This window comes from Theropithecus gelada, chromosome 11 (genome assembly GCF_003255815.1).
Source record: "Theropithecus gelada isolate Dixy chromosome 11, Tgel_1.0, whole genome shotgun sequence".
Lineage (NCBI taxonomy): Eukaryota > Metazoa > Chordata > Mammalia > Primates > Cercopithecidae > Theropithecus > Theropithecus gelada.
Window position 1 is genome coordinate 103,490,738 of NC_037679.1, and position 16,354 is coordinate 103,507,091.

General features: G+C 37.5%; 1 protein-coding gene across 6 annotated transcripts in view; it reads right to left on the reverse strand.

Annotated features, from left to right (window-relative positions):
- ERC1 (ELKS/RAB6-interacting/CAST family member 1) overlaps window positions 1-16,354 on the reverse strand; it is a 502,036-nt gene that overhangs the window by 237,691 nt on the left and 247,991 nt on the right. For all 6 annotated transcript variants that reach the window (XM_025401992.1, XM_025401990.1, XM_025401993.1 and 3 more), the window contains one exon: window positions 1,237-1,397. In XM_025401992.1, coding sequence (XP_025257777.1) covers window positions 1,237-1,397 — 161 coding nt within the window. The remainder of the gene's footprint in view (window positions 1-1,236; window positions 1,398-16,354) is intronic.

Sequence of the window (16,354 nt, forward strand, 5' to 3'; positions counted from 1 at the left end):
TCCTAACCTCTCTTAATTCTCCCCATATGCCAATCCACTTCTGGCTTCACTTATGCATTATTTCCAAGACATATCACCTGTAATGTTTTCCTAAAAGGATAGAATCTCAGCCTTGCACTATAGCCCAAGAACGTGAAAGCACAGAGGACACCTCAACATTCTTGGGTTGCAGTCACAATATCGCAATCATCATGTCCCATGAGAATTCATGCTAAGGTATCATGGTAAGATTCTGTACAGCTCTATTATTCAGGTATTCAAAGTTTACTGATATTTCAAAGTAGCAGAAAAGTAATCTGATGTCAGTTTAAAGCACTAGTTGGAGTGAAAAAATTTTATTTTAGGCCAAAGACAGACTGTGCATTTACACAGAGAAGAAGTGAGCAAGGATTATGTGAGAGAGAACTGACAGCGAAAGGCTGCTGAAGTGGGGACTTAAAATCTGTGACAGAAATAAGAATCTGGCCTTATGAAGGAGAAGAAAACCTATCCTCTGAGACAGAAAAGAAGACAACAAAAATAAGATAACTGCTGACATAACGAAGGTAACTGAGGGATCCCACGATAGACCTGGTTTCAGTAAAATAATAGTAGGGCCTTTAGGTAAGGGGAAGGCAAAAAGACATGTTTGTTTTAAACAGAAGGTTACTGAGAAGAAAAAGAAACATCTACTATGTATTAGCAGATGTATACATGCTTCAGAACAGATTATAGTCTCAGCAACCTACAAAATGTGGGGGAAGCAGGAAAATGCCGTATAGCAAAGTTTTGCTAAAAGTGACAATTTTCTAAAAGTTGGTTTCCAGTGTGGCAAAATGTTAACTATTGAATCTTGGAGACAGGTATATGGGGGTTCATTCTCTCTACTTGTGTGTACCTTTGGAAATGTTTACAATAAAAAATGTGTTTAAAAATTGCCTCGTCTTCCTACGACCTCAGAACCAACAGCCCTCTTCCCGGTAAGCTCACCATTTTGCCTGAACTTTCCAGAAGATTTTAGGAATCTCAGAGAGTTAATTACACACAGATACGTACATGCCAGAAGATTTAAAATTCATTAGAGGAACCAAAAATATTTCTATTTGATCAGGATTTGTTCCACCTTTGACCAAATTTATTCTAGAGAGTGAGAACTACAAGTCAGCATTAAAATTAGGTAAGTGTACTGGGGAATCAACAGAGCCAGATGAACACAGGGAGAAACAGCATTCCCACCGAGCCAACGCAAACACTTACTTCATCTCCAGAACTTCCTCTAAGTGCTTCCTTCTCTCCGCCCGGAGATTAGTCAAGTGAGTCTCCTTTTCTGCCAGAGACTGTTGGGTGGAGGACAGCTTTGCTTTCATGGACTCTAGTTCCTGCTTTACTTTCTCCATGGCCATCAGTAACTCCTCCACCTATCATGAATATGGGAAGGAGAAAAACAGAACATCTCGATCAATTAAAGTCAGAGGACCTGGGGAACAGGCAACTCCTGGGTCCAGAAAATTGAGGAGACACGGGAACACATTAAAAATTCTGTACTCTTTCTGGATCAGATATGTGTATGTATATATCAAGAATCAATATAGCAGATAATAACATCCCTACAGTATAATAATTATATAGTATACAATTATACTATATAAGTTTCGGTCGGAAAGAACTTAATACATGCAAGGGTGTCGAGTCATCAGTTAACAAGCCGCACGCTGCCACCGACAATACCTTTTAAGGAAGTTCTCTGGAAATGACCCAGAAATTTCCATGGAAATAATATAATACAAATATAAATTTAAAAAAACAAAATAATATACAGAATGATTTTAGGAAATAAAATACATAAACTTGGCTAATGTTAATAACAGATTTCCTGTATACATAGATGAATAATTTTTAGTCCTCTAAACTAAAATTTTCCTATTTACATCATTAAGAAGAATTTCTTTTTAAAGAAACTGCTAGAATTCAATCAGACAATTTCTTGCTCTAAATCCAGGTAGGTAGGGTTTCTTTTTTAAGGAAGGCAGGAAGGAAATATATACCTATATACCTATATAGATGTGTGTGTGTGTGTGTGTGTGTGTGTGTGTGTGTGTGTGTGTATACACACACCGGATAGAAAGGAGACAGAATGCTTTAAAAATGACATGGGGGGAAAAAAAAAAGCCTTGACAGAAACAGACCTGAAAAACAACAAACAAAAAACCACCAGAGAAGAAAGACGAAATGCTAAAACACAAGGAAAAGAAACTAAGAGAGCAACGTAAGTACTTTATCAGTAATTTCCACTTATTCCAGGTGGCTACCAAATCAGAATTATTTAAATAAACATGTTCATTTTAATTCAGAAGCAAATGTAACCAAACAGCCAACTGCATCAATTACAAGAGTTTATGTTAAGTTGTTAATTGCCAAGAAATAATCTTGGTAATAACCAGACTTTTCAGAAGTAAAGGGCAGGGCAGGTAGAGGCGGGGCATTTGCCATTCATTGACTCCTACATAAGCCCCATTTGTGTGAGGCTAAAACAGAGAAGCCTAGAGTCAAAAATCAGCATAACAAATCAAAGTTGTTTCACTGATCCTTGGAAATTAGTGCTTCATACCCAAACAAAGTTTCCATGTTGATTGGTAACAGCTGTTAAACAATGATAGTAAGCAGATACATTTAGTTTTTTTGGCACCTGAATTATTTTATCCTTCCAGAAGTCAGCAAGTAAAATGTCTTCTGCTAACAGCATCCTCACAGTCCCAGTTGCCATAAGAACACATTGTTAAGGCCAGGCGCTGTGGCTCACGCCTGTAATCTGAGTACTTTGGGAGGCCAAGGCAGGTGGATCACCTGAGGTTAGGTGTTCGAGACTAGCCTGGCCAACATGGAGAAACCCTGTCTCTAATAAACAAAATGTATTATTGCTATGTAATACATTGGGATATGTATTCACATATCTGCAAGCTTTACATGAACATATTCCACTGATTCAATTTTATCAGTTTAATTCATGTAAAATTTTATCTAAATAAAATTTAGATTATTTTATCTATTTTATCTAAAATAGGGTACAAATAATACATCAAGCTATGTTTTTATAACATAAAATCAGTAATGGATAAGAACCATTTATAGGAGCTCCAATACACAAAGCACAGGATGTGTCCATCTTTCATGAACTTATCTTAAACAGATCTCAAAAAATCTTCCTCCCATCCTGTCTTTTGCCACTCCAGGCAACCAACATTGTCACTTCCTTACATAACTTCGACAGATATTTTACATATACACCAGCAAGCATGTATAAATAACCTATTCCTCCTTTTTCTACACAAATGCAAGCCCATTCCATACATACTCCTATGCATTTAAACATTTGAGGACACTTTTTATAAAATATAAAATAAACATAGAAAAAAATACACAAATAAAAATGTACAGCCTTAAGAATTTTCTGAGTGAACACACGTATGTAACCAGCACACAAAATAAACTAAACGTTACCAGTACCCCAGAAACTGCCCGCATATCCCCTTTGCAGATAAAGAGTAACTGGAGTAAAAGAGTATTCTGTCTTTTAACACTCTAGATTAATTTTGACTGTTTATTTTTCATTTATACAAATGAAATTATGTAGTATATAATTTTACAGATTTTTAAAATCAGTGAGATTCATCCAGGTTGCACAATGCAATGATCATAACTATATGGTATGCCATTGTGTGAAAATACCAACATTTACTTAAAGCACTTGTAATAATGAGCAGTTCTTAATTCTAATGGAGTTTAATCAATTTTCTCCTTTATATTTCTTATATGCTCAGAGCTTTTCGTATACTGAATAAGATTTTCTCTACTTCAAGGTCACGAGAATACTCTTCTATCCTTTCTTATAAATGCTTTATTGTTTCATGTTTTCATTTACAATACATATGCAACCGATTTTGGCATACATTGTAATGGTTAAAATTCATTTTTATTAGTATGAAGATAGAAGAATTTCAAAAGTCATGGTTAGAAGAAAGTTACTACCTACTTTGCAAAAGATTACAGCTTTACAGACTACTCATAAATTGTAGGAAAAAATTTAGGGTCCAGCCCTACGGGGCCTGTGGGTTTTCTCTGTGTGTGCAGAGATGAGAGAAATAAAGACACAAGGCGAGATAAGAGAAAAGACAGCTGGGCCCCGGGGACCACCGAGACGCAGAGATGGGTAGTGGCCCCGAACGCTTGCACTCGCTGCTATTTACTGTGTTCTAGGCAAGCGGGCAGGGTAAGAAGTGTGAGTGATCTCAAATGACTGATAAGGTCACGCGAGTCATGTGTGCACCAGACAGGGGGCCTTTCCCTTTAAGGTAGCCGAGGCGGGGAGGAAGGACAGCATCCGTCAGCATTTCTTGTATGCACTTAACAGAAGGATCAAAAGACTTTAATACTTTTACTAATTCTGCTACTCCTGAGAGGAGGAACCAGGTGTACAGGTGGAATGTGAACGTGGACAAGGAGCGTGACCACTGAAGCACAGCACCACAGTGAGAGGTTTAAGCCTCTGGATGGCCGTGGGCAGGTCTGGCTAATGTCAGGCCTCCCACAAGAGGTGGTGGAGCAGAGTGTTCTCGAACTCCCCCAGTCTGCTAAGTACTGGGTGCCTTCCCAGGCACCAGCGCTACCGCTAGACCAAGGAGCCCTCAAGCGGCCCTTATCTGGGCGTGACAGAGACTCACACTCTTGTCTTCTGGTCACTGCTCAGTGTCCCTTCAGCTCCTAATTCTGTATGGCGTGGTATTTCCTTAGGTTATAACTAGAGAACTGAGATTATTATAATAATAAAACAAACAGTAACACTACAAGCTAATGATTTATAATATTCATATATAATATCTCTATCCTATTTCTAATATAACTTTTATTATTCTGATTATTTTCTTTCTTATACTGGAACAGCTTGTGCCTTCGGTCTGCTGCCTCGGCACCTGGTTGACGTGCCTCCCACAAAAAAAGATTTCACAATGTTTTATATTGCACATAACTACCTTACATTTTATGAATGAGCAATGCAAAATATTGCATGCAAAAGAAGGGGCCTACCATATGCATGCATTTTAGAATCAAGAGCAAAGCACACATGTATATACTCACTATCCGGGAGCTTTGTAAGTGCAACTGCAACTGTATCCCGCTGAATCTCCCACGAAAGGTCATCAGCATTCTTAGTGTTATACCCTTACATGTCTTTATTTTTACCTCTAATGTATACATGCCAAAATAAATCACTGATTTTTTTACCAGTTTATAAACTTCATATAAACAGTATCTTCTTATTTCATCCAACATTATGCTTTTTTGATGCTTTTTTTTTTCTTTTTTTTTGAGACAGAGCACTCACTGCATCCTCCATCTCCTGGGCTCAAGCAATTCTGATACCAAAACCTGCCAGGAAGGAAGGGAGGGATTCAGGGAGGGAACTAACTGACTACAGAGGAATATCTCCTATACAGATGCGAAAATCCTCAACGAAATACTAGAAAACCAAACCCAACAACATGTAAAAACTGAGATTTATCCCAGGAATACAAAGGTGGTTTAACATATAAAAATGAATCGATGTAATTGGCCTGGTTTGAACATCTGTCCCCTCCAAATCTCACGTTGAAATTTGATTCCCAGCGTTGGAGGTGGGGTGCCTAGTGGGAGTTATGTGGGTCATGGGGCGGATCCCTCACAAATAAATTAATGCCCTTCCTCGGGGATGAACTGAGTTCTCATTCTATTAGTTCACTGAGAAAGAACTGGTTGTTAAAAAAAGAGCATGGCACCACCCTGTCTGTCTTGCCTCCTCCTACCATAAGACCTCTGCAAAAGATGGCTCCGCTTCATCTTCCACCATGGGTAGAAACACCCTGAGGCTCAAACCAGGTACAGACACCTGTTCTCGAACTTTCAAGTCATCCCGAATCATGAGCAAAAGAAACCTTTTTCATTATAAATTACCTAGCCCAAGGTATTCCTTTATAGCAACACTAAATGGACTCAAGGCTACTGGATATGATATTAATAATACACCGTATTAACAGACTACAAGAAAAAAACTCTATGATCATCTCAATCGATGGAGAAAAAGCATTCGACAAGTTCTAACATCCTTTCATGCTAAAAACACTCAACGAACTGGGAGTGGAAGAGGACCTCTTCAACTGACAGAGGCATCTGTGAAAACCTCACAGGTAATTTCATCCTTAATGACGAAAGGTTGAATGTTTTCCTCTAAGACGAGGACCAAGAACAAGACCAGAATGTCTACTATTATCATTTCAATTTAACACTGTACTAGACATAATAGCCAGGGATATTAGGCCACACAAAAAATTAAAAGGATCCACATCAGAAAGGAAGACATAAACTATCTTTAGTTTACAATGACATGCTTTTGCACACAGAATGATTGCAAGGAATCCACTAAAAATCAATTACAATAAATGAGCACTCAAACGTTGAAGGGCACAAGAGCAATACACAAAAATCAACTGTATGTCCATACACAGCAATGAAAATGAAATGAAGAAAACAATTCCATTTAAAATAACATTAAAAAGAACAAAATATCGAGGCATAAATTTAACAAATGAAATGTAAGATGTATATACTGAAAATGACAAAACATTGTTGAAAGAAATAAAAGACTTAAATAAATGGAACATCTATGTTTATGGATGAAAGACTTAATATTGTTAGGATGGCCGATACTTTCCAGGTTCAACATAATCTCTATAAAAATCCGAGCTGTTGTTTTTTTGTGGAAATTGACAAGGTGATTCTCAAATTCACATGGAAATAAAAAGGAGCCAGAATAGCCAAAAACATCTTGAAAAAGACAAAGTTGGAGGGCTACTCATACTTCAAAACGTACTACACAAAGCTTCTGGGTTGGTACTGGTTTAATGATGGATAAAGATATCAATGGAAAAGAAATGAGAGTCCAGAAATCAATCCTAACTTTCTGGTCATAATTTTGACAAGGGTACCAAGCCAGTTCACTGGGGAAAGAAGATTCATTTGAACAAATGGTGCTTGGAGAAATGCCCTAGTACTTCATACTTCTAATTTCTTAATGGCGTTAACTTCCTGATGACACTGGGTCACTTGCCCTGTACTATGTACCACATTCTGGATTCCACTGACTATTTCTTTTTTTTTTTTTTTTTTTGAGGCAGAGTCTCACTTTATTGCCCAGGCTGGAGTGCCATAGTGCAATCTCGGCTCACTGCAACCTTCACCTCCTGGGTTCAAGTGATTCTTGTGCCTTAGCCACCCCGCCGCCAGCTAATTTTTGTATTTTTAGTACAGACAGGGTTTTGCCATGTTAGCCAGGCTGGTCTTGAACTCCTGAACTCATGGGATCTGCCTGCCTTGGCCTCCCATAGTGCTAGGATTACAGGTATGAGCCACTGCACTCGGCCTTTGTTGACTATTTCTTAATGGTGCCATTTAATCTGTTCTTCTTGTCCTCATTTTTCTTGTAAATTGAAAGATTTAAAGGTGTTACGGCTTCGTTAGATTTGGGTTCAGTGTTTTTGGTCTTTTTGACAATAATATTTCATAAGTCAGGCTGTGTAGTTCATAGTATATCACACAAGATACATAACTCGTTGTCTTTCCCATTTTTAACAATAACATTGATTAGTGGGTTCAGGCGACAGCAGTATGATATAAATATTTTTTATTTTAATCAATGTATTTATTATTATTATTTTTTAGACAGAGTCTTGCTCTGTTGCCCAGGCTGGAGTGCAGTGGTGCGACCTCGGCTCACTGCAACTGCTGCCTCCTGGGTTCAAGCAATTCTCCTGTCTCAGTCTTCCGTAGCTGGGATTACAGGTGCCCACCACCACACCAGGCTAATTTTTGTATTTTTGGTAGAGACAGGGTTTTGCCATGTTGGCCAAGTTGGTCTTGAACTCCTGACCTCAGGTGATCTGCCCACCTCGGCCTCTAAAAGTGCTGGAATTACAGGTGTGAGCCACCACATCTGGCCTGATAGAAATCTTCATTAAAAATTTATTAATCTTTTATCAAATTATTTAATCATCTAAATAGTATCAGTGAAGTTACACATGTTTTATTTGTTTAGGAACCACTTATACTTCTTCTTCCTTCAAATTTCCAGCGACATCTATGCCCACCTTCCCACACACCACCAACTGCTTGTTTTTCTTAGTCTTGCTGACTTAAAGGAGTCATAAACACATTAATGAACACATATTCTAGAAAACAACCCTTTATCAACTACATGTGTAGCCAATTTATTCTTCCAGTTTATGGCTTATTTTTTCTTTCCATTATACTGGTTTTTGATAATCAGAAATACAGTTACATGCCATGTAATGCTTTAGTCAACAACGGCCCACATATATGATGGTGGTCCCATCAGATTACAATGGAGCTGAAAAATTCCTATTGCCTAGTGATGTAGCTGCCATCATAATGTTGTAGCACAATGCATTACTCACGTGTTTGTAGTGACAATGGTTAAACAAACCTACTGCACTGCCGGTTATGTAAAAGTATGGCACATACAATTATGTACAATACATAATAATGAACAACTGTTCCTGGTTTACGTATTTATTACACTATACTTATTACTTCAGAGTGTACTCCTTCTACTTTTTTTTTTTAAGTTAACTGTAAACCAGCCTCAGGCAGGTCCTTCAGGAGGTATCCAGAAGGCACTGACATCCTAGGAAGAGGACAGCTCCACGTGTGTTATTGTCCCTGAAGGCATTCCCGTGGGACAAGATCTAGAGGTGGAAGATAGTGATACTGATGATCCTGACCCTGTGTTGGCATAGGCTAATGTGTGTGCTTATGTCTTAGTTTTGGGAAAAAAAAGTTTTGAAAGGTCATAAAAAAGTAAAAAATTTTTAAAATAGAAAAAAGGTTATATAAGGATATAAAGAAAATTTTTTTATATATTTGTACAGCTGTACAATATGTTTGTGTTTTAGGCTAAGTTATTAATTTGTGTTTTAGGCTAAGTTATTACTATAATGCTATAATAAAAGAGTCAAAAAGCTTTAAAAAAATTTAACAGTTTATAAAATAAAAAAGTAAGCTTAGTAAGCTAAGGTTAATTTATTATTGAGGGAACAAAAACATTTAAAAAATAAGCATAGTGTAGCCTAAGTGTTCAGCGTTTATAAAGTCTACAATGGCGTATAGTAATGTCCTAGGCCTTTATATTCACCCACCACTCACTCACTGACTCACCCAGAGCAACTTTCAGCTCTGCAAGCTCCACTCATGGTAAGTGTCCTTAACAGATGTATCTTTTAAAAAACATTTTATATTGTACTTTTACTGCACTTTTCCATGTTTAGATATGTTTGAATACTAAAACACTTACCTTTGTGCTACTACATTATTCAGTACAGTAGTGCTTTCTATAAGTTTGTAGCCCAGAAGCGAAGGGCTATACCACACAGCCTCGGTGTGTAGTAGACTATACCATCTAGACTTGTGTAAGTTCACTGTGATGTTTACAGAAGGAAGACTGCCTGACAATGAATTTCTCAGGTGTAATTACAGTCTTTGGTGTTAAGCAATGCACGACTATACCATATATGAATATATTCAAATGTATCAGACATTTATTTTAGAATGTGTGACGTTTACATTCTGTTTAACAAATCCTTCTTATACTCAAAGTCGTATTTCCTACTTTTATACTGGTTTCACTGGTAGACTGAATGAGTGGTCTCAATTATTCATTCCTCGAGAGTAAAAATATACATCTCTATCCTTGCTATGGGCTTATGATGGGCAAAGTACCCTGAGTACCTTTGGCTAGGCTACGTGACTTGCTTTGGGCAAAGAGACGTTTGCAGAGCTGACACAAGCTGAGGCTTACAGTCTGGGTGGCTGAGTTGCATTTCTACCATTGCCAGGAGAACAACATTTTGCACAGCTGCTGCCCCTCAGTTGCGCCCTAGAAAGAGCCATGTGGATCAGAGCCGCCCCAGTTAAAACCTAACTCAGAGCCAACCATGCTCACCCTCCATGAATGTGAATGAGAAATAAATGCTTGTTATTGTATGTACCTTAGTCAGAATTCTCCAGAGAAACAGTGTATATGTGTAAATAAAGACTTACTATAAGAAACTGGCTCATAAATTACAAGATCTATAGGGTGAGTTGGCAAGCTGGAGACCCAGGAAAGCCAATGGCATAGTTTCCACGCAAATCCAAAGGCTTGAAAAACCAAGAGAGTCAATGGGATAGTTCTAGTCTGAAGGCTAGCAGGCTCCAGACCCAGGAAGAGTCAATGCTTCAGTCTGAGTCTGAATGAATGCAAGAAAAAGCTAATGTTCCAGTTTGAAAGGAGTTAGGCAGAGGGAATTCTCTCTCACTTGGGAAATTTCAGAGTTTTGTTCGACTCAGGCCTTTAACTGATTGGATAAGGTCCACCCACATCAGGGAGGGCAATCTGCTCTACTCAATTTTGCTGACTTAAATGTAAATCTCATCCCCACACACCCTCACAGAAACACCCAGAATACTGTCTGAGCAAGTATCTGGGCACCCTGTGGCCAGTCAAGTTAACATATAAGCTAACCATCACAATATGCTACCGATATTTTGTGGTTGTTCATTACACAATATCTGATTGATAAACTTTGTAAGAGTTTTAAAGTATTGCTTTTCATGTCTAGTCCTTAATCCATCCGGAATTCATTTTTGTATATGGTATGAGGCAGGGGTCTGATTTCATTTTTCCCCATATGGATAGCCAGTGTTGCAGTACCATTTATTTAAAAATCTATTCTACCTTAAGCTTTGATATATATCAAGTATATTCATAAACATGGATATTTCTGCACTTTCTATTATAATCCACTCTTTTGTCTATTCCTGTACCAATACTACATTCATTATCTTAATTATTATCACTTTATAAGGCTTGATATTTAATAAGATAAGTCTCAGCTTGTTCTCTTCAAGAGCATCTTAGCTATTCTTGAACTTCTGCAAAAATATTTAGATTTTATCATATGCCAGGTACTGTTCTGGAACAGGTAATGAACTAGATATATTTTTAGAACTTTAATATCTTTCATAAAGTTTAATAATTTTTCTCATTAAGATGTTAAACATCCTAATAATATTTATTCCTAGGTACTTTATGTGTCTTAATTTTTTAGTAAATAGTATCATTTTTACAAAAAACGTAAATTTTCTGTTCAGTGCGGATTATGGAAATTGAATTTTTTATATTGATTCTGTATCTAGAGGTCTTCTTAAATGCTCTTACTGAGAGATTTTGAAGTTTACTATATAGACAACTATGACAGTTTTCTCTTTTCTTGTAATTCTTACAATATCCATTTCTTTCACTTGGCATGCTGCATAATCCAGAATGACTAATACAACGCTGTACAGACATGACAACAGCATGCATTCTCTTTTATTCCTATCTTTAAAAAGAATCCTCTAGAAGTTTTACCTATAAGTAGTGTAATTTTTAATAGATACCCTTTATTAAGTTAAGGAAATTCCCTTGTATGGCTAGGTAGTTAAGAATTTTTGAAAATTATAAATGAATGTAAATTTTCTACATTTCTTGAGATGACCATATAACTTTTCTTCTATCATCTTTTACTGTGGTGGATTATAGTAATTAGTTTTATTTTCCTTTTTTTTTTTTTTTTTTGAGATGGAGTCTTGCTCTGTTGCCTGGGCTGCAGTGCAGTGGTATGATCTCAGCTCAGTGCAACCTCCGTCTCCCGGGTTCAAGCAATTCTCCTGCCTCAGCTTCCCAGGTAGCTGGGATTACAGGTATGCGCCACCACGTCTCGTTAATTTTTGTGTTTTTCCTAGAGACAGGGTTTTGCCACATTGGCCAGGCTGGTCTCAAACTCCTGACTTCAAGTGATCCATCTGCCTTGGCCTCCCGAAGTGCTGGGATTACAGGCATGAGCCACCATGCCTAGCCAGGATTACATGAGTTTTCTAATGTTAAGCCAAACTTGAACTCTTGGAATAAAACTTGCTCATGCACATTTTTCTTTTTTGTGTACACTAATTTTGGATAGGTGTGATTATGTTTAGGAATTTTTGCTACATGTTCAGGACTGAGACAGGCCTAAGCTTTTCTTTTCCTGTATTAACTTGTAAAGTTTTGATATAAAGTTATGTGAGCCTTATTAAATATGTTGTTGAGTGATTGTTCCCTCTCTTTTATATTTCTGAATTGTGTCTGTAAGATTGAAATTATTTGCTCCTTGTATATTTGCCAAAAGTTACCAATATAAATCTCTGGGCTTGAAATTGGTAGGAAAAATTTTTATTACTCCCTCATTTTTCTCAGGTTTTCTTTTTCATATTTAGTTGGCTTTGCTAAGTTCAATTTTTCCTGGCATTTGGTCATTTAGTCTAAATTTTCGAATGTGCTGGCAAAGATATCTTTGTATCTTTTTAGCACCTGCAAGACTAGTAGTTGTGAACCCTCTATCATTCTAAAATAAATATTGTTCATTTTGCCATATTTCTTTTTTTCTTTTAGTCTCACCAAAGACCAGCTGACTTTCTTGGTGTTTTCAAAGAATGAATTTTGGGCTTTGTGGATTTGTTTTATAAAAGGGTGAGAGGGATTTGGTTTTCCACTTGACTATATTGGGCTGCCTTGATCTTTTCTTTTATCCTATGGAGATACAAAACCCAACGTTCAACAGTTATCAAGTACTGATTTTTGAATTCCCTATCTGTTTATCCCCTGACCTGAGAATTTCTTAGCTTTCTGCCACATATAAATGCATGTTTTATTGACTATCTTCAATTGTTTCTGTGAAAGTTACTCCCCCAGCATCAAGTCTGTCATATTTAAGGACACATTTTACCCTTCATTCAAAACTCTTACTTCCAAAACAGACACAAAAAATTTGATCAAAATATGAGCAAAAGATCTCTATAGACATAACTCAAAAGAAGACATAAAAATAGCCAAAAGGTATACGAAAAATGCTTGACATCACTAATCATCAAGGACATGCAAACCAAAACCACAGTGAAGCTGAGAATGGTGGCTCATGCCTGTAATTCCAGAAGGCCAAGGCAGGAGGGAGGGGTTTGAGGCCAGCGTAGGCCACAGAGGGAGACTCCATCTCTACAAAAAATTAGCCAGGCATGACAGTGCACACCGGTAGTCTCGGCCATTCTGGAGGGTTGCTTGAGTCCAGGAGTTTGCAGCTGCAGTGAGCTGTGCTCCAGCCTGGGTAACAGAACAAGATACTGTCTCTCCCTCAAACCACTCCTAAAAAAACCACACAATGAGATACTATCTCATCCCAGTTAAAAATGGCTATTATCAAAAAAGCAGAAAGTAACAAATTCTGGCAAGGATGCAGAGAAGTGAGAACACTCATACACTGTTAGTGAGAATTAAATTAGTACAGCAACTATGGAAAACAGTATATGGTGTTTCCTTAAATAACTAAAAATAGAACTATCTCAGGATCCAGCAATCCCACTACTGGGTATATATCCAAAAGAAAGGAAATCAGTATATCAAACAGATATTTGCACTCCCATGTTTACTGTGTGGCACTCTTCACAATAGCCAAAATATGGAATCAACCTAAGTGTCCATCAGTGGATGAATGAATTAAAAAATGTGGTATGTACACACACACACACACACACAATTCACACACACACACATGCGCACACACACAGAGGAATATTATTCAACCACAAAAAGAATGAAATCCTATCATTTGCAGCAACATGAATGGAACTACAGAATACTATGTTAAGTGAAACAAGCCAGGCACAGAAAGACACATGCTGCTTGTTCTCACTCATGTGGGAGCTCGAAGAAATGTGATTTCATAGAGGTAGTGAATAGAATGGTGGTTACTAGAGGCTTGGAAGCGTAAGAGGGAGAGGGGAAAGAAGGGGGGTTGGTTAATGGGTACAAAAATACAGTTAGATAGAAGGAGTAAGTTCTAGTGTTCAATAGCACAGTAGGGAGACTGTAGTTAACAATCATTTATTGTGAATTTCAAAATAGCTAGAAGAGAAGATTTGGAATGTTGCAATACAAAGAAATAATAGATGTTAGAGGTGATGGATACCCTGTAATACAATTATTACACATTGTATACGTATATCAAACTATCACACGTAGCCCATAAATACGTACAACAACTATTACGTATTGTTAAAAAATTTAAAAATCTCTACCTTCTGGATTGTTATGAGTAAAATCGTTTTCTTAAAGATTGCTTAATTTTCCCATCCATTTGAGTGCCACATCCTCAAAGTATTTCTGCTTCAGATTATACGTATATCCACACAAGTTCTAAAGCATTTTGGTATTCAAGGCAAGACGGGCACCATAAACCAGGATTTCCAACCAATCATCTGATTTGTTCTCTGGCTCTAAGCCAGGGAAACAGTTTCAAAGTCAAATTTAATTACTTCATTTTGTTACGTTTCCACAATCCAGGAGAACGCTTCCAGCTAGAATCACTTGGTTCCATTTCATGCCCACCACTGAGCAGTTGTAGAGTACTGGGGACAGCCAGAGAAACGAGGGTAAAGACCGCTGAGTGGAAGAAAAGAAGAGATAAATCCTATACTAAACAACGAAGAATTTCTCCACACTTTTAAAGTCTACTCCAGGTCACAGCACAATTTTCAAAAGCAGACGTTTTAAAACACAGAAAAGCTCAGGCCAGAGCTGGGACTCAAATATGTAACTTAACTGCCTCCAGTAACATATTAAGGAGAAAGCACGGGGCTTGACAGTGTGCAGTGCCAGCAGGACCAGATGGTTTGCTTAAATCACAAGCTAATAAACTTTTGCTCAGAATAAGAAGGGAACAAATTATGACTTTACCACAGACCTATTTTCCTTAAGAAAGCAGCACAACAGGGGGCTTCGGAGGCTGGCAAAGCCTGCTTCTTCAAGTTTCCCACCTTCTTCTGTTCCACAACCAGGAGAAAAGTACTTTCTGTAGTTTCCAAGACGCGTATGGAAAATCTTGTCATACTCTCTTGGGAGAGGAAAAGGCACAAGTCTCCACAGGAAGAAAACAATTAGAAGAAAAAGGGAGTGGTACAAAACGATTATCTAGAGGTTCGGCAGTCATCACGCAAGCCAGATTGTCACTGGAGAAGTCCACTGGTTTCCCTGACTGGAACAAAATTCCAGATTAAAACCTACTCTCTGTTTTATAGTTACAAAGAAAAAAAGGTAACAAGCTCTTGGGTTGAGGAGCACTTTTGAAGTATTAGTGAAAACATATATACATCTATAACTACATACATAAATTCTATCATCCTTTCCTAGGAAATTGCTTTAGCGGATCTCACAATCATTGCTAATGCAAATTTGAATTTACATTTCCCAAGAGAGCTTTAGGCTAGTATTTACACTAGAAATCTCTTTTTTCCAATTATGTTCTTTTTGCCAACTCATGGTAATTCTTTGACAAGATATATACCAGTAGTACAGTATTTTATAAGCATGGAATAGCTATAGTTATTGCAATAATAATTACATTATTTGACTACTTTGAAGTACACTGTTCTAAATGCTTGAGATGTATTGTCTCATTAAAGCCTCAAAATGATCCTATATGGTGGGTATAAAGTATTACTATCCTCATTTTTATGGCAGAAGAAAGAGGGTTCGTGGGTTTCAGTGCCTTGTCTGAGGTCATATAGTCAGAGAAAGCAAAGCTAGGATTCCAAGCTAAGTAGTCTGCTCCATCCCAGTAAACACACTGAGTGCTGCTTTGCTATAATGTATCCGTGTTCGCCACAGTCATCCACAATGGTATCTAATGAGTCACTCTGGGGAGTGTTCCCATTCCCACTCTTTTTAAAAGAGGGTAGAAACATATCAGTGTGAAAGAAAAGCTTCTTTTTCAAGCCATCGCAATTTTCCTTTTCTTTTTTAAAAAAATCACCTCAGAAGGCTTAGGTAGATAAATCCCGTAATAAGCACTCATCACTCCTAAGTAAGGCCTGAAAAATCAGACACAATCAAATGTGGATGCACATTTTCAAAGCAAACACCACCCTGCTGCTACGACTCCCAGGATCTTGTGTCACTGATGTTAGAAGGAGGCTAACAGGAGCCAGTGTTTCGTCACTGCCGATTCCATTTAGGTGACTTTGGCAGCATAGCATCAAAACTAAAGAATAAACATCTGAATTAATGCACTGAAAACAAACTATTTTTTCAGCAGAATATTATTTCATTTTTTTCTATTTTTAAGTCAGTCTACATCATGCTGTGACAGCAAAATATTATTTATCTCCCAAGATTTGCTTATTTCAGCAACAAACAGATCATAATGGAATCAATGAACACAAA